Genomic DNA, 18,640 nt, shown 5'->3' with positions numbered 1-18,640 from the left:
TACTCTAAAGTTTGCAATATTTATCTTTTACTTATAGTCTACTTTAAACTAATATTGTATCATTTACTTATATTGAAAGAGACTTACAATTAACATTTCTGCTCCCCACCAACTTCATGCTCATTGTCCTAGCGCTATCATACACATAATTTCTGTATATGTTTTAGCACCACAAGACATTTTTATTATTTTTGCTTTGAATAATTATCTTTTAAAGAGCTTTTAAAAAATTAGATGAACTGTCTTGTGTATTTATTGGCATAATCACCACTGCTGGCACTTTCATTCCGTTGTGTAGATGCAAATTTCATTCTGGTATCTGGTATGTTTTCACTTTGGCCCATTAAGAACTTTATTATTTCTTCTAATTCAGGACTGTTGGCCACAAAAGCTCTTTTGTTTATCTGCAAAAAATCTTTACTTCATCTTCATTTTTGAAAGATACTGTTTATAGTTATAGAATTCTAGACTGACAGATTTTTTTCTTCCAGAACATTAAAAATGTCATTCTACTAGTTTCCGGCTTGCAGACTTTCAGATAAGAAGTGGGCTGTCTGTCTTGTCCTTGTTCCTCAGAATATAATGTGCCTTTCCCCCCCTCTGATTACTTTTATGATTTTTTTTCTTTATTAGTGGTTTTCAGCAATTTGATTTTTATGTACCTTGTTGAATTTTTTTTTAATGTTTCTTCTACTTGGGTTGATTAAACCTCTTGAATTTCTGTACTTAAATTTGCCATCAAATTTGAAACATTTTTCAATCATGATTTCTTCAAATACATATTTGTGTCCATCACCTTCTGCATATCCTCCTCTCTCTAATAAATCAAATATATTCAATATTTTCCCTGAGGTCATTGGAGTTTTATTCATTTTTTTCTGTGTTTCGTTTGGGAGTTTTTATTGCTAAATTTTCTGCAGTGTCTAATCAGTTAATTATTACTGGTAAGATTTTCATTTTAGATATTATCATTTTCATCCAGATGTTCCCTCTGGGTCTTTTTTATATATTCCATTTCTCTTCCCATCATGTTCATATTTTCCTCCATCCTCTTGTACTTAGAGATAATTATAAAAACTGTTTAAGATCACCATCTGCCAAATCCATTATGTCTGTCATTTTGATCTGTTTTTAATGACTGATTTTTCCTTCTGCTTCTTTGAATGCCTGTTTTTTATTGGATGCTGAACCTTCTGGGTGCTAGATTTTGTTGTGCTCCTTTAGACAATAAAGGGTGACATTATGATACATAATTAAATTACTTGGAATCAGGTTGAAAGTTTTAAGGCTTGCTTTTCAGGCTTGCTGGTGTGGATAAAGTACACTAGCTAGTCTATAGTTAATATAGAACTACTACTAAGGCATAAACACATTAGAAGATTCTAACTGATGTTCTGTGTATTAAGGGCTTCCCACTTGGTGGGTGGAAACACAAATTATTTCCAGCTCTTCGTGTGCATTGGCGGTTGTCAGGTTTTACTGCTTTTCAGCTCCAACCCCTTCTGCCTCTATCCCTAGCCTTCAGGAATTTCCTCTCACACGTGTGCAAATCAAACTCAATGAAAGACTCTGACTATCTCAGAGACTTTCTCTTTGCAGCTCTCCCCTCTCTGATTTCTGCCCTGAAAGTTCTATTCCTCTGTGACTCCTTAAATTCTGATCTCTGGTCTCCTGAGCCCAGTGAAATCACTGGGTTCTGCTTGAGTTCCTCTCCATGTGCTCTGGCCCATGAGCAGTAAGGTGTGGCACTCATAGAACTCATCTCATTTGTTTTTCTTTTCTCAGTTGCTCCTTTTTTCAATACCTGAAAATAGTTGTCTCATACATTTTATCTAGTTTTCTAGTCATGGAATGCAAGGGAGTAGATCTGGTTTCTGTTGTTCCATTATGCTCAGAAGTTCTAGCTTACTAATTATGATTCCAACTGCTTCTATTTCTATTTTTCATGCCCTTTAAAATTTCAATTTAATCATTATATTTTTATTTTCAGAATTTATCATTTTTCTTTTTCAAAATTTCCCCTTTTCATAATGCATTATCTTCTTTTCAGGGCTAAAATGACATTTTTGTTTAATCTAGTTCTTCAGATTCTTGGGAGGCTAAGTTTGCTTATTCCTACCACTGTGCAGTCATTGTTCATGCTTTGCTTAATGCCTTCATCAGTGTTTTCAAAGGAAATTTAGAGGCTGCCTTAGAGATTATTGACATTGTGCCTTCTTAACCCAGAAAGCCATTTTGGTAATTTTACCAGGTAATCAATTATGTTATTCCTTTACTAAAGACAATATAAATTCACCTATTTACCAAATAATGTAAGTGGTATCCACGGGATTTAAATCTATAGAGATGACTGAGTGACGACATGAAGAGTCTAATGCCATTGAAAGATTTTTATTACATACATTTCTCAATAGAAGGGGGCACACAAACCACACAGAGCCAAGTGGAAAGCACCAGGTTTTGGTCAAGAGGCAGGAGGAGGAGTGAGGGAGAAAGCCCTGGCCGGAGCCTTTGTTGGGATTTCTGCGGGAAAGGCAAGGCAGTACTGGGGAAATGGCATACTACCAAACTGGCTACTTTCAATAATTCTGGTGTGCTTTGGGCTACAGGGGTGGTCTCTGCTTGCCTGGCATCTGGGTTGCTTTCCCTAAATCATAGCATTTACACAAAGGGTCATAAGCTCAAATGACTGCAGGGGAGCAAAGGAAAACACAAAAGTGTGATTAGGACAACAGGTGCTGAACCATTTGTATCTACATCAAATGTAACAGTCACTTAGCTGCACCGTACAGAACCAACCCCAACTCCCCAGGGCCACGTGTCACCAGTTCACAACGTCTGCTTTACACACCATCATCATACAAGAAAAGTTAGTATCAACGAGCAATTCCTCATCCCTAAGAATTAAATAATTTTAGAAAAATCACTAATGAGATTTCTACTGCAGGGTCTCTGATTCAGAATAAACACGTGACAGAAGTAATGGTATGGGAACATGTGAGGAGAGCCACATCATTTTTTATTTAAATGGCTTCTTTATTTAATAATATTTGATAAGAATCTTTAATTAGCCTTTCTAACCTCTGCTTTCACTAGCAGCAGTAAATTGAGCAAGCAGTCTGTCATTTGAGTAGATAAGCCTTAAAACAAGAACAAAGCAAGAATCAAACTGTATAATCTACTGCATTAAGAACACTTATGACCGCAGTTAATGGAATGTAAAAACAGTACTGCAATTTGGAAGCATTACCAATCTCTAACATTTTTAAAGTAACATTAATTCATTCAACAAATTTTGACTAAGTACCTGCTACAGGCCAGGCAGTGTTCTAGATGCCGGGAAATAAAACCCGAGTAAGAACTCCTTGTGATGCTCAACAAATGAATTTATCACTCAATTATCTGCATTTTAAACAGTAAATACTAAAAGTAAATTTTGTATAGGATCAAATTAGGTAAATTTTGCAAAGAAACACCAATAACTATGTTTTGTCAATATTCAAAATCTATTTTGGGCATTTTCTCACTTTTTACAAGGAGAATAATACACATCCTGAGTGCTTTGTATGTTTTATCTTAGACATCAAATAAGACAGTGAATGTAAAACACTTTAAAAAGGACAAAATGCTATAAAAATATAAGAGATATTATCATTGACTATTTCTTGCTTTGGTTAGGCATGATGGAGAGCTATAAATAATTTTTAACATATCAAATAACAACAATATCAAATTGAAAATAACTGACATTTTAATGGTAACTGAGTAATGTACTCATAATATGGCAAGTTAGGATGCAATTCTTTTATTTTAACCTGACCTGTGTCCTCAGAGATTTAATTTAATTGGTCTGCTGTGGGCTTTTAGGAGTCAGGAGATTTCATGAGCACTCTGGGTGGTTAAATTTTTTAATTTAATAAAAATTGAATATATGAGGTGAGCAACATGATGATTTGATATACATATACACAGTAAAATGATTAGTACAGTCAAGCTAATTAACATATCACATAGTTTTTATATATGTTATGTTATAAATATACAACTATATATAGTTACATATATAGTTGTGAGATATAGATACATACCCATTCATACATTTCACAATTTCTTTATCCATTCATCCACAAACAACTTACGTTGTTTCCTTATCTCGGTGACCGCATCTTTTTCATACTAACAATGAAATATCAGGGGAAAAACAGCAAAGAAACAATTCCTTTTAAAATTAAATCCAAAAAAATAAAGCACTTAGGAATAAATCTGGCCAAGGAGGTGAAAAACTTACATGCAGAGAACTACAAAACATTGATTAATGAAATTAAATATGACTTAAATAAATGGAAAGATATTCCATGCTCTTGGATTGGAAGAATTAATATTGTTAAAATGGCCATACTACCCAAAACAATTTACAGATTTAATGTGATCTCTATCAAACTACCCAGGACATTTTTCACAGAACTAGAATAAATAATCCTAAAATTTATATGGAATCACCAAAGGCCCAGAATTGCCAAAGCAATACAGAAGAAAAAGAAAGAAGCTGGAGGAATAACCGTCCCAGACTTCAGACAATTACTACAGAGCTACAGTAATCAAAGCAGCATGGTATTGGCATAAAAACAGACATATGGATCAATGGAGCAGAGTAGAGAGCCCAGATATAAACCCACAGACCTACAGTCAATTAATCTTCAATAAAGGAGGCAAGAATATACAATGGAGAAAAGACAGTCTCTTCAGCAAGTGGTGTTGGGAAAACTGGACAGCAGCATGTAAATCAATCAAGTTAGAACACTCCCTCACATCATACACAGAAATCAACTCAAAATGGCTTAAGGACTTAAATATAAGACAAGACACCATAAAGCATCCAGAAGAAAACACAGGCAAAACATTCTCTGACAAACCTTACCAATGTTCTCCTAGGGCAGTCTATCCAAGCAATAGAAATAAAAGCAAAAATAAACAAATGGGACCTAATTAAACTTATAAGCTTTTGCACAGCAAAGGAAACCATAAGTAAAACAAAACGACAACCTACAGAATGGGAGAAAATATTTGCAAATGATGCAACTGACAAGGGGTTAATTTCCAGAATATATAAACAGCACATACAACTTAATAACAAAAAAACAAACACCCAATCCAAAAATAAGGAGAAGTAGACAGAAGATCTAAACAAGCAATTCTCCAATGAAGACATAAAAATGGCCATTAGGCACATAAAAAAAAAAAGAGTTCAATATCACTATCAAAAAAATGCAAATCAAAACTACAATGAGGTATCAACTAATACCAGTCAGAATGGCTATCATTAAAAAGTCCACAAACCATAAATGCTGGAGAGGCTGTGGAGAAAAGGGAACCCTCCTATACTTTGGGTGGGAATGTAGGTTGGTGCAGCCATTATGGAAAATAGTATGGAGATTCCTCAAAAAAAACTAAAAATACACTTACCATACGATCAGCAATCCCACTCCTGGGCATCTATCTGGAGGGAACCTTAATTCAAAAAAGATGCATGCACCCAATGTTTATACCAGCACTATTTACAATAGGCAACATGGAAACAACCTAAATGTCCATCAACAGATGACTGGATAAAGAAGCTGTAGTATATTTATACAATGGAATACTACTCAGTAATGAAAATAATAAAATAATGCCATTTGAAGCAACATGCGTGGACCTGGAGTAGGTCATTCTAACAAGTAAGGCAGAAAGAGAAAGAAAAACAATATATGATATCACTCATATGTGGAATCTAAAAAAAAAGAAGATACAAATGAACTTATTTACAAAACAGAAACAGGCTCACAGACACAGAAAGCAATCTTATGGTTACCAGGCTGGGCAGAAGTGGGTGGAAAGGGATAAATTTGGAGTTAGAGATTTGCAAATACTAACTACTATATATAAAATAGATAAACAACAAGGTCCTACTGTATAGTACAGGGAACTAAATTCAATATCTTGTAGTAACCTATAATGAAAAAGAACATGAAAAAAATATGTGTATGTATATGTATGATTGAAACATTATGCTGTACACCAGAAATTGACACAACATTGTAAACAGACTATACTTCAATTAAAAAAAAAAAAAATTTTACCATGACTCTTAGGAGGCTAACTGATGGGGAAGAGTGAGAGGAGAGAGGTGAGAACAAATTCTAAACATTTAGGAATAGATGTTCAATATCTTTTGGGAACACAATGTTTTCCTAGTGTTCTTTTGATATAATATATTATATCAATATATTTTCTGAGAGGCAGCATTATGTGAGTACTGAAGTTCTACTGACTCCTGTCTTCATTACTTTTTATACATACCATAAAAATGCTAATCAAAACATGTTCTTCTTTTCAGGATTTTGCCACAAGTTTTTATACATAAACAGAAACAAAACTCTAAATATCAAGATGCAAATATTGTTTAAAAACACATAATATATATTCTTAGAAATAGAGACTGTAGGCTTACACTCTAAATCTATTGTTTGGCTAGCTGACACCAGGTTCTCTCTTAGAGTTGCTAAACAAGACAACAATAGACAATTACTTCAGGGGCTCTCTATTGACTTCAAAGTTGAGTGCAGTCCTCTGGCTCACCCCTAGGCCCATCAGTAGTTTTCTCCTTATTGCTAGTCTCGAAATTCTTAGTGATAACAACAAATCCCACAGTTCCAGCTATTACTATAACTCCATCCCCAAAACTACCAACCACTTAATTTTACCTCTCTCTGTATATGGCAAGACCTACATTTTTTAAATTGAGTAAGACGACGACTGTTATGAGAACTTTGAGGCCTTACTTTCCTACAGTCAGAATCATCACGCTACCTGCATGGAGATGTCACCATAGAAGAGGAGTCTGCCACAAAATTATGGCAAATGAAACTGGTATTCAGCACTCCCACTACAGCTGCTTCCCTACTCCCTTTCTAGGTATCTCTCCGTAATAAACACAATATTCCAAATATTAACCATTCCTCCCTATTTTAGGGCCTACCTGTTTTCCATTTTGTCTATGCCCTGCACTGTTTCTTAAAAACGGCATGACAGACCTTAATAAACATAAGAGGATGTTTATTCTCCAAACGCAGGTGCTTAGACTTGTAATAAAATTTAGAGGACATACAGTCTTCTTCCCGCACTAGAACTTCGGACTGTTAGATCCTAGAGGGTTGGCACCTACCTGTCTTCCTCATCCCGGCACACCCAGGGTTTAGCTTTAGTGCCTGACACAAAGTTTGTTATTAAACTGAATAGATGTGGCCGATAATCGGCAACCTAGTTCCATGGTTTAATTCTATTACACCACTTACCAAACTGCTGAAATCTGTTCACGGATTCCACTTCTCAACTGGATGCCAAGTTCCTCAAGTGCTGGGATCTTGTCTTTCTCACCAACTTGGTAAGTGTCCTATCTGTCGAAATTTAAAATGTGAAAGAAAAAAAGGACGAGAATCAACTTGGTAAGTCTCTGTCGAAATTTAAAATGTGAAAGAAAAAAGTACGAGAAATAACAGAATTACTTTGCTGGACACGCAGAAAACACTGACGCTAAAGCTCAGTGAAGATTCCAACTTCTTGAGCGTCAATCAAGCTTCGCGCGCAGGTTTCCTCAGCGAGTTAGGAGAGCGCCCGCCTCCAGCCCCGCTCATCGCCCCGCCCACTTCCGCTTCGCTCTTCTCCCGCCTCCCGGGGCCCTTGCTTCCGCCTCAAGCTGCCAGCTGGGACCTGGCATCCTACTATCTATGCCTGCGCTTGCGCTGCCTGACTAAAACTACGGAAGAAAATAACTGCAGTTAGAAAACTATTCTTACCATACGACCTGTAATTTTATTTTAGAGATATAACTGCAAAAGCAGCAGCTATTTGTAACTTGTAGGCTCCGCCTAGCGTGCGCATCTGGGCCCGATTTTCAGGCAGTACTTTGGACAACAGCAACCTGGGAGGGCCCCGGCTTGCGGAGGGAGACGTGGAGCTCAGACGCGCAGAGCGCCGCCCAGGCAGTGGGGTGGCTGGGAGACCTTGGCGTGCGGTCTCGGTCCGGACCTGGTCCATCATGTAAGTGTTTGCTTTCCACCCGCCCGCGTCCCGGGCCCGCAGCCCGACCTTAACTCTCTCGTTCTCTTCCCCAGGTCGAAGGTTTCCTTTAAGATCACACTGACGTCGGACCCGCGGCTGCCGTACAAAGTGTAAGTAGCTCGGCCGCGGGGGCTTCCTATGGGCTGGGCGGGCCGAGCCTTCCAAACAGCGTCCTCCTCTGCGGCCCGCATTCCTTTCCTGTCTCCCCGGAGCCTCTCCCCCCATCCCACCCGATCTGACAGATCCTCTGAGTGTCAGCTGACCCGGGCGCGGGGTGTGCGGGGGTGTGTGACGGGAACGTTGCTGCTGCTCTCCCGTCGGAGCTCATTGGGGGGTGATGGAGCGGGAGGACGTGGGGACCAGGCTCTGGTGGTTTGCTGGGGTGCTTAAAACAGTCTGTATCTGTTCGTGACGAGAAAAGCCTTTCACCATTTGGACCAGCTGTTAGAGGAAGGAAGGTAAGCGTTCCAGCCCAGGTTCCGTCATTACTAGAACGCTTGTTACCGTCGGACACCTGATTCTCGTTGAGTGTGAATCACGCGATAGTTTGGCTTCCCGAAGTGAAGAGATTATCCCCGTCTTTTCATCTCTGACTTCTTCCTTTACACTGGATTATTCCCATCAATATGTCAGCTGGCTCTAAAAGAAAGACTGAGAAGGAGGGAGGGAGAAAGAGGAAGGAGTAGGGCGGCGGCGGCTCTAAGAGTGCCTGGGGCCTTCTCTCAGTTCACTTCGTTTGTGATGACTGAATTTAGTAGCCACACCTGTGGTTCAGTGTGTGTGTAATTCTGTGTATGTATAATCTGTATGTGGGTTTGTGTATATAAAATATGCAAAACATGTTTGTGTAAGGATAATTATGTTTCCTGTTCTAAGTAATGGAAACCAGTCCTTGGGTACTGGTAAAAGCAGCTGAGATTTGTGGGAAAGCCTGCTTCAACGTTTTGAGGCCACTTTTCGTTTGTCAGGCAGGTAAACATGTACTTTGATAGAGAAACTTCCCTGGAGCTACTAATAGTTAAATTCCAGAAAGTATATTTCAGTTCTAGGTTTATTCTGGAGGATGTCCTTGTTTTTGTTTTGTTGTTTGTCGCTATTGCTCTTTGGTTATAGAAATGATGAAATCAAACATTTTCTTTTATATACAGAATACATTAAAAAGACCTGTGACTCTTTCAGTCTGATTCTCATCTTCCTCGCTTCCCACTTCTCCCCCTTTCCGTACTACCGCCATCAATTAATTGAGGTTTCAGCCATCCTTTCCCCAGATCAACAAGCGAGGCTTTTAAATCCTCCCAGCTCTAGCACACGTTCTGTTTTGTGCTTGGAATACAGTTTTGTGACTTCCACTTCTTGACAGCATCCTTTAATAACCAGAATTTCAACTCTGAAAATTTCTGTGCTGGTCTAGGAATTTCATCTCACCCTTCTCTCCTGTCTCACAGAAACGTTTTTGTTCTTTACAACACTTGTCAAGTTATGCCATAGTTCCATTTATGTGAAATATTTCTTTAAAAATATTTTGCCAGTTATCTACTTTAATCACTTTGATATACAGGCTAGTTCCCATTTTTTCAAAACACCAATATGTAAGTGCTAGTTTTACAAAATGATGTGACTGGTAACACAAGAACTTCAAATCTAGATAAGGCCTCTGGTGTTGCACTAACTCCCAGTCCCTCTGAAACTTTCTGCCAATTAGAACATGCACTATATGTTTTTATTTTATGTTGTATTGGATTTTCTTTGGACAGTCACAAATTTAATATACAGGTAGATAACAATGTTTATGAATATCAAGATGGCATTTAATTATATAATACAAGGACATTTCTGACCTCTAGTCCAAAAGTGAATTGAAACCCCACGGTTTTCAAAGATCTCCTTTAGATGCAGGTTTTAGGACAATGACTCTCAGGTTCTAAACTAGATAAACTGCAGAAATACTTGCAAAGTACTATTCCCTGCTTTTGTAAACTTTCATATTGCCAGTTTATTAGATAATTTTTAAACAAATGGCTATCCTATAGAATTTTGTTTTTCTCTTTTTATTCTTATGAAAAAGGAAAGGGAAAAAATGGTGTCCATTTTTATTCTTTAACAATATTTTGGGGGAGTGGAGTAGGGCAGCCAAGAAATGTAGTCACACTTTTCTTACTGAAAGCCCTTGTAATGTGCTGTCAGATATAATGATTTTTACATTCAGTAATCAATTTTTAGACTTAAGTGAAGAAGTGGTACCTAGTAGTAGATGTTACACAGTAGTAGTTGGTATTAAATCATTAAAGAATATACAGTGATGACAGGAAAGTTTCAAAGGGAAATGTTACATCAACTTGGACTACTGTACACAGCTTCATAAAGAGGCTTATGATTCAATGATGCTCCCCAAGTAGCCTCTTCTAATGAAAACGGTCACATTCCTCATGGGTTGAAAAGGCGTTGGAACTGGAGGTGGCAGAGTGCACTGAAGACTGCAATGAAAGCCATCTCTGGAAACAAGTAGCAACCTACACACTAGACCTATTTGTATCAAAGTGTTAAACTTGTGCAAATCCACACGTGTATAGGTTATTCATTTTCAGGTGGAGTTGTGGGCACCTTCTCGGCTATAAGGCTAATTGCTTATTTATTTTTTTAAGAGGTAATGAACATAGTGTGCAATCAAAATAGCCAACCTCAGACTCAAAAGACCGCTTTGCCAAGGTCTGCTACAATAGCTGAAATAAGTAACAAAAGACTTTGTAAAATATCAGCCTTTTGAAAAATTCTTTTTAATTCTTGCAGACTCAGTGTTCCCGAAAGTACACCTTTCACAGCAGTCTTAAAGTTTGCAGCAGAAGAAGTAAGTATAGCAATTGGAACAGCCTGTAGAGAATGCGCTCTGGCAGTGTACCTCAGAAATCTGCATGCATCCTGACCCACCACTTCCAAGTGGGCTCATTACTAGATGAACACTGTCAAAAAATTAAGCCTTACTTTATAGATAAAAGTAAGTTGAGGCTCACAGAGATAAGCATGAATTAAACAAGTTGACACATGAATTTAATGTAACCATTAAAAACTATAAGGGGAATTTTTATTGAAAATGAAAAGGTGGTAATACATAAAGTTTTTCAAAAACAACGTTATATCACACTGTATTCTGTATGCTTATATTTTTACTAGCTTTGATCCTAGAATTTATTATATATTTATCATTTTTCATTTTTTTCTCCATAAGCATTTGGACAGTCAGTAAAATCCATTGTTTTTAAAAGTGTTTTTAAAAATACATTTGGGTTTCTGTTTTTAAGAAATAAAATTTTTCCATCTAAAATTTTCATCAGAGGCATCTATAAAGTAACTCTTTGGACATGACAATTAGAAGAGACGCTTGGCCTGGTGGAAATGGCACCAAAACTGTGACTTTGGACTTAGGGTACCTCTTTTAACTGTCATAATTATCTGTGTAACATGGGCAAGCCCCTCAATTTCTCTCTTCCTTAAATTTCTTAATCTTTAAAATGGAAGTAATTAATGCCTGCCCTTCCTGTATGATTAAGTGATTTTGAGTAAAAATATATAAACATTTAGTAAAATGCTGTGGAGTTAAAAGCACAATACAGTGCAGAGTAACCCAACTCCAAATACTTTCATTCGAAATCTTCAGAAAAGTTTATAGTCGATAGAAAAGATGTAATTAAATACTTAAGAAACCAGCTTAACCCAGAATCCTGCTCTGTCTTGAAGGGATTAATGGAAAAATAGCCAGCCAGTGTTCATAGCTCCTTGTAAACTATTGTCAGGGGCCACTCACATCATTCATCACTCGTTCAGGATTAAACTGAAAAGTGGTATCATTTGCTTTATTGTCAGTTTCGATCTATCCTTCATGCAGAAAGAATAAGTAAAAAGAGATGGAGAACAAATCTCTTTCCAGCATCATCATAACTTTTTGCTACTGGGATCACTTGGTTGAAATACCCTGGTTTGGGGCCCAGCAGATCGCACAGATTCCAATTGAAGAAGGAGATCCATTTATGCTATAATTAATATTTATTATTAAATTTTGTAATTATTTTGTAGTGTGTCCTTTATAAGGCAAAAGCATTGTGATCTTGTTCTTCTAGTAAAAACCTATGAAAATCCTAACAGACGTGCAATGGAAAATGAACGAATTTCATACAACCACATGTATCGATTAAGATTTTAACGCACCTTATTAATTATAATAAGTCACAAGTGTTAACAAACTTAGAAAGGTTCTGACTTTAACGCAACAGTGAGAAGGCTTTTCAAAGATGACATTGTAGAATCTTCTAGTAAGAACAGGAGTTGACGAGAAACCAAAAGTCTGTGGCTAAAATCCCCAATAAAATTCTCTGAATAAAAAGTAAAATAAAATTCCCCAAAACATGACTGGGCATTTATTTAAATAATGAGTTGTCAAAGCCTGAGGAGAGCCTCTTAATCTCCTAAATTGTAAGACACATGGGATTTGAGGTAGAAATAAATGAAAACTGAGGAGCACCCAATATACTTGCGTCCAGGAGCAAGCTTGTCAGTACTGGACATAGGACAGAAGTAGCGGCTACTGCATGGACATCACTAGTGATGCTTCCCCGCATTTCAGTTTGACCATTGATTCTCCCTGCTGGTTAAGGAAAAAGTTGTCTACAGTTGCTTTTGATTTTTAATGTCATAAGATATGTTGCCAATAAGAAAATGCACAGTTTATCTTAAAATGGACATAACTTAGAGTAACAACTAGAAACTTTGTAATACTCAAATTTTAGAAATCTGAGATTTCCTATAATTAATTTAGGTGTTTAGAGTTTTCATAAGTATTATAACCTCTATAAGATCTTTGAAGTATTTTCAAATTTATTTATTAAAGTACATTTTGAAGTTACTTTAGGTTTATTTAAAACTTTTAAACTGTAAGAAGACACAGTTAAAAATGTGTCATATGGACAGTAAAATTATTTGTGTTTTAGGTACCTGAGCCTGCAACAAGTAATTGAATGAATTAACGAGGACATGAACACACTTTGACAACTGCCAGTTGCTAGAGCATTAAGAGAATTCCACCTTTTAGCTTCCAATAAGTCCCATAACACGTTTCATTGATTCACAAAGCACTGCTTTTTACACCTCTGAAAGCAGATGGGCTTCCCATCAGGACTGGCACTGTGGCCGTCACATAACTGTCTGGTTGACATCACCTGCACCCACTCGTACTTGGAGTTATTTCCTGGTGGCATAATTGGACTGTTACAGTCCTACGAGATTTAAGTCAACATAGCATTTGAGAATTTGAGGAAGGAGTATGAGCCTTGGTTGGCCTCTTATTAAACACGAGAGAACATTTGTTTGAACAGTACTATTTCTACAAAGAAATTTTAGGAATATTCTAAGCAGCTTTTTGCTTTTATTTTTGCTTACGCCTGAGCATTATATACGACAAAAGTAAATCATGTCTTAAGTATGAAAGAGTAAACATTGAGTCAGAGATTTATTGACCATTTTTCTCTTTTTGCAGTACATAAAATAAATCCGTTTTATAATCTGTGGTGTCCGAGATGCAATGAAATGCCATATTCAGAGAACAATGTTTTTTTTAAAATAAAGCAAATTAATAGTACTTTCTTTGATAATGCTACTTATCCTAAAAGATTAATCACCTTTAGAATTAGAGGATTGATTATATGTGCCCTATCCTTGCTGACCATCTTTTGTAATTAGCATTGTTGTATATTTTTTTTTCTTTTACTCTAGTTTAAAGTTCCTGCAGCAACAAGTGCAATTATTACCAATGGTAAGAATTCATTTTAAAACGGTTTATTACCTTAGAGTTACCGAAATTGTTTCAAAGAAAGCAAATCAGTTAAAACTGATTTAAATACAAAAAGGCCAAAATTTATTTCACCGTAAATGTTACACACAATTGTAAACACTGAGGCAGGGTTATTGTCCATAATTGTGTCTTTCAGTTTTGTTGTTGTTTTTTGGGGAGGGGGGGATGCTTTTAGTATATAGTACAGCACTTTATAATATCTTGTGTCCTTATAACTTCATGCCAAGTTATTACTGAAAATAATGACTTTTATGTAACAGGGGTTTTGTTTTGTTTTTTAATAAATTATATTGGTAAATGCTTTTAGAATATAGGCAGGTAAGCAAATGTACCTTTGCTGTACCTTGTCTTATTGCTTTCCTGATAGAAAACAATTTCTTATAGGCTTGCAATAATGAGTATTTTATACATTAAATTCTGAATATCTTACGATACTACTACTACTTAGGTGTGATGGTGCTAGCCCTGTGAGAAGATACTGAAGTAAGACAAGGAATAAAGATTGCAGGGAGGGCTTAACTGTCGTTCAAGAACACAAAGCAGTATTCACAGGTCCTGGCGAGTGGTTCACGTTCAGTTAAGGTGGACTAAGGAAAGAAGATGGCCTTAAATGGGCAGTAGTGTGGGTTTGTTTAGACGTATCAGAGTGTCCCGGAATTCTCCGACATTCTGCGTGCTAGCTGTCACACTGAAGTGTGTCTCTGTTTGGAAGAGAGCTAGCCTACTTTTCTGGAAAGTTTTAGATTCACAAACGGATAGTTGTTGGGAAAGTGCTTTGTAAATTTGTATCAAGTGTCAGTGAAAGTTAATGACTTTGTGGGCTCTCCAGCTTTAAGATTCAATGCTTCAAAACAGTATTTAAATGATTAATGATATACCTAAGGTGTTTTGGCTTCATTTTTCACTGGGGTGGCCTAAAAGAATAAAAAACTACCTTCTGTCAAGATCATTGTGTTGACAGATGTCCTTGTCTAATTCAGCAATGTGTGTAAATGTGCAATAGAGGTTTCAGCATAACTTACCTGAAAGATTGTCATTCATGTTCTCAGTTGAATTGTTTAGCTTGTGCCTGTAAACACAGTATCACTATTTTGGCCCATTTCCTGTTACTATTAAAGCATTTTAGCTTCAGAAATAACTTAGATGATTTTACAACATATTTTCTAGATGGAATAGGAATAAATCCTGCACAGACTGCCGGTGAGTGTCTGAAGCCCATGGAAGGTATGGGTGAGGCTGTATGTCAGTTAATACTAAATATTTAATTCATCCTTATTAGACTTGGTAGGATTTTGCCAGGATAACAGCCGAGTTTGAGACATTACATAGCAGTGTTTACAAATGTGTTTGAATAATTTGTTTCATTGTATGTATCAGTTATGTATGCTTTTGGCTACGAGAAAGAGAAAACCTAACAAACAAACATTAAAGGTATTAGTACTTGTAACAAAAAGTCTGAAGGTAAGATTGTGCTCTTACGGGAATGATTTTGACCTCCCTCGTAAGGTAGTTGTGAGGTAGGACTGAGAAGTGTTTCAGAGTTGGCATTACTCACACTCAGCATTCAGTAAGTGCTAGCTAGTAGTATTTTAAAGAAGCACAGTCATTTAAACTTCAAGGGGCTTAGTCTATACTCAGCGTTTCAAACTGTTAACATGATACAGTGCTAACAAGCAGGAAGGGGGAAAGCAGTCTTAACCTTTTTAACAGCTAGTTGTGTATTTCCTTTAGATGTACCTTCCGTAGCTTATAATCCAATTATAATATTTTGAAAGTAAGCATGATTTAATATTATGTTACCTCAATCTTGAGAAGTAGTTATTTTTAAGTTACTGTATTTTAAAATACTTCTACAAAGTTATATTGTCCTCTTAGGTCCTGAGATTGAAAGTTAGCCACAGAGCAAATAAAGAGGGATTTCAGATGATAATTTTTGTTCACATTAATTGGTGGTTTTAAAATATATAATTTTATTAAATCCAAAGGGCTATTTTTTGAAAATTATGAGCCATTTTGTTGTATAGATGTCTTTAAACTTAGCTTCATAGGTCTTGCCTTTTCTTATTCTAGAAGTGTTCAGAAGTCTGTATTAATTTGAATTACTGCTGACTTTAACATGATGCCTGTTGTATTACCCTTGAAAATGGAATTGTGTGCATCATGGGGTATGAAGAATCCAGACCCAAAATAGCTCAGGGTTTCTCAACTGTTGTCACTTGTGGTAATTTAGATTTATTATTTTTTCTGTCCTTGAGTATTTCAGTGTATGGAAAACAAGGACTGATGGTTAAAGTAATTTATGTTGTCATTTGATGATTATATTTGTTAGTATTTCCTTGGGTAGTGTTCTTATTTAAAATTTTCAGACATTTGTTGGCTTGTTGACTACGTGAGAGAAATAGGAACAAGACTTAAGAAGCCTGCAGTTGGGTTTTAATGGTATTTGAGCTTTGTACCTACTTTACACTCCTGTGTTTCTTTTGTATAATCATTGTTGGAATGTTAAGATAACATGTCACTTTTTAAATACCTAACTTTTTGTTTCATTTGTTTGTATAGGAAATGTTTTTCTAAAGCATGGTTCAGAACTGCGAATAATTCCTAGAGATCGTGTTGGAAGTTGTTAATATCTGCTGCTTGGAATATACAGTTACCTTTCCAAATAAATATTGGTGTTATTATCATTGTAAAATTGGAATCAGGATTTAAAGCACTGTGGAAACACCAGTAGTAGATGCAGGAATGCAGGGTGACTCTCCGTCCCTTCTTGTGATTCACACTCCTCCTCGCGTGAAGAGGAGACACGTCGGCACCGAGGTGTCATCGCCGCAGGAGAGCATGGGCTTTCGTTGCTGCCTCGCAGCACACGCAGGTTGTTCACTGGGGGGAAGTGGGTTATCCAGCTGTGTTTCATAACTGGAGGATGCATCTGATAAATTGTTTTGGAGAAAATTTGAAAATTAAAATTTACTGAATATTATTCCATTTGTCTTTGAGTTAAAAATGTGAAAAGATTATGGATCTGCACAGGGCATTTTGCTTGAGAGCATCTGACTTACGCAAAAATAGTTGATTCTTCATTATATATCGTTGATGATAAAGGATTGTGTCAGTGAATACTTAACAATGTTAAGTTTTTATCATTTATCTTGTTTTTAAGTTTCAAATGTCATGTGTTCATATAAATTTTAATTTCATATCTAAGAGCCAAGAATTGAGTGTTTGATCTGGCCCGTACGTGTAGAATTGATACCCACACCGAAGAGCTTTAGCTGTGATCTTGCAGAATCCAATGCTTGTGAAGGTGAGAATGGAAAGTAAAAGTAGAAGCGTTGGTTGCTGAATGACACATTCCTCTATCGATCTCTTTTGATATAATTTGAAAACAGGAATCCTCAAGAAACCTTCATCTCTTTGAGGATAATATTTCTAAATAACTTTCAGGGAGGAGGTACTGTAGGAGGAGCTGAAGTTCACAGCAGAGCTCAAGGCAGTGCTAATTGAAGTGCTAACTAATCACACTTAGTGCAGACCCAACATTTGAGGAGGCGTTAAGATTAGTTACTGGAGGAATGAGAAGCCAGAAGGGAAGATGGGGAAGCCCAGCTGCCCAGTCTTCTAGTAGGAAGGAAAGAAAGAAACAAGAAGTGAAGGGGAGCCGGAAACTGTAACAGTGTCAGGAAAGGCCAGACTGCAGACGAAAATGCAAAGGCTGCTTTGGGAAGAACTGAGGGACAGCAAAGTTCTTGATGTCGTTATAAGGAGCAGAAGGCACTGAGAGAAAGCGAAGTGTAAGCCTTGTCAACAGATTTCAAAACTCCCCTTAGGAGAACCCAAAGAATGATACGCATAAGGGAAGACTGTGCCCGTAGAGAAGACATCAGCATCTTTGCAAATCTTGAAAGGTGAATCGAACATCTCACGGTGATTCAGAACCAGTGCTTGACTTGCCGTATTCGAGATGGTGAGCTGTGGAGGCAGGCCTGTGTCTGTCTGGCTCTTTCTAGGCCTGCTAATGTAGGCTTTCGATAAATTCTTGTTGAATTATTCATGAGTAAAGTATCTCTAAGATCAGTTTTTATCTAAGCATGCATAGGCCCTTGGTTCATTGGGAAAAAATATTATGCAGCAGAATCAGTATCTGAGGGTGATGGTTAAGTTTAAGAAACTAACTAGAATTGTTCATATATTTGACAGATGAACAGCAGGATTCTGAATTGTAAGCAAAAAAAAAAAAGTGCTGAGGAAGAAAAGTATACTGCTAATGTTTGGGGAGCTTTTTAATTTTATATACAAGATTTGATGCTTAAAGATCCCTGGTCCTTCACAACATTAAATTCAGTTAACCAGAAATTTATGAATATCCATTCCTTGAATTGTATGCTTTATTTAGATTTCCCTCCATTCTGTTTCTAGCACAAAATCCTGCCCCACTGTGTTATATAGATAAGTTTTATGATGTCCTGTACCGTAATTTGTTTAATGTTTTTGTTCTTTGGCTTGAAAATTTTATTGCGGTAAGTTCTTAAAAACGTTTCCCTAAAGAATTAGACATTTTGTTATTAAATAAATGTGATCTGTAACTTTGTGCAGAACGTTTTGAAGTATTCAGTTTAAATGTTTTATTGATACGTAATATCTTATGAAAATACATTTTCTTTTACCATAAATCCTATTGTCTACTCATTATTAAAGCACTTA

General features: G+C 36.7%; 1 protein-coding gene and 1 long non-coding RNA gene across 2 annotated transcripts in view; one reads left to right on the top strand and one right to left on the bottom strand.

Annotated features, from left to right (window-relative positions):
• The window catches only part of LOC135322782 (uncharacterized), a 106,284-nt gene extending 98,678 nt beyond the window's left edge, over positions 1–7,606 (bottom strand). The window contains exons 1-2 of the long non-coding RNA XR_010383634.1: positions 7,545–7,606; positions 7,335–7,436 (exon numbers count right to left, since the gene is read on the bottom strand). This is a non-coding gene — a long non-coding RNA (uncharacterized LOC135322782). The remainder of the gene's footprint in view (positions 1–7,334; positions 7,437–7,544) is intronic.
• Positions 7,607–7,961: 355 nt separating this feature from the next.
• Positions 7,962–18,609, top strand: UFM1 (ubiquitin fold modifier 1). The gene is made up of 6 exons (XM_010982424.3): positions 7,962–8,079; positions 8,154–8,210; positions 10,888–10,945; positions 13,861–13,900; positions 15,107–15,139; positions 16,499–18,609. Coding segments are annotated over exons 1-6 (258 nt in total). The 5' UTR covers positions 7,962–8,077; the 3' UTR covers positions 16,567–18,609.
• Positions 18,610–18,640: the final 31 nt, after the last annotated feature.

Source organism: Camelus dromedarius, chromosome 13 (genome assembly GCF_036321535.1).
Source record: "Camelus dromedarius isolate mCamDro1 chromosome 13, mCamDro1.pat, whole genome shotgun sequence".
Lineage (NCBI taxonomy): Eukaryota > Metazoa > Chordata > Mammalia > Artiodactyla > Camelidae > Camelus > Camelus dromedarius.
The sequence above is the reverse complement of the archived record's forward strand: the minus strand, read 5'-3'. Positions and strand labels throughout refer to the sequence as shown.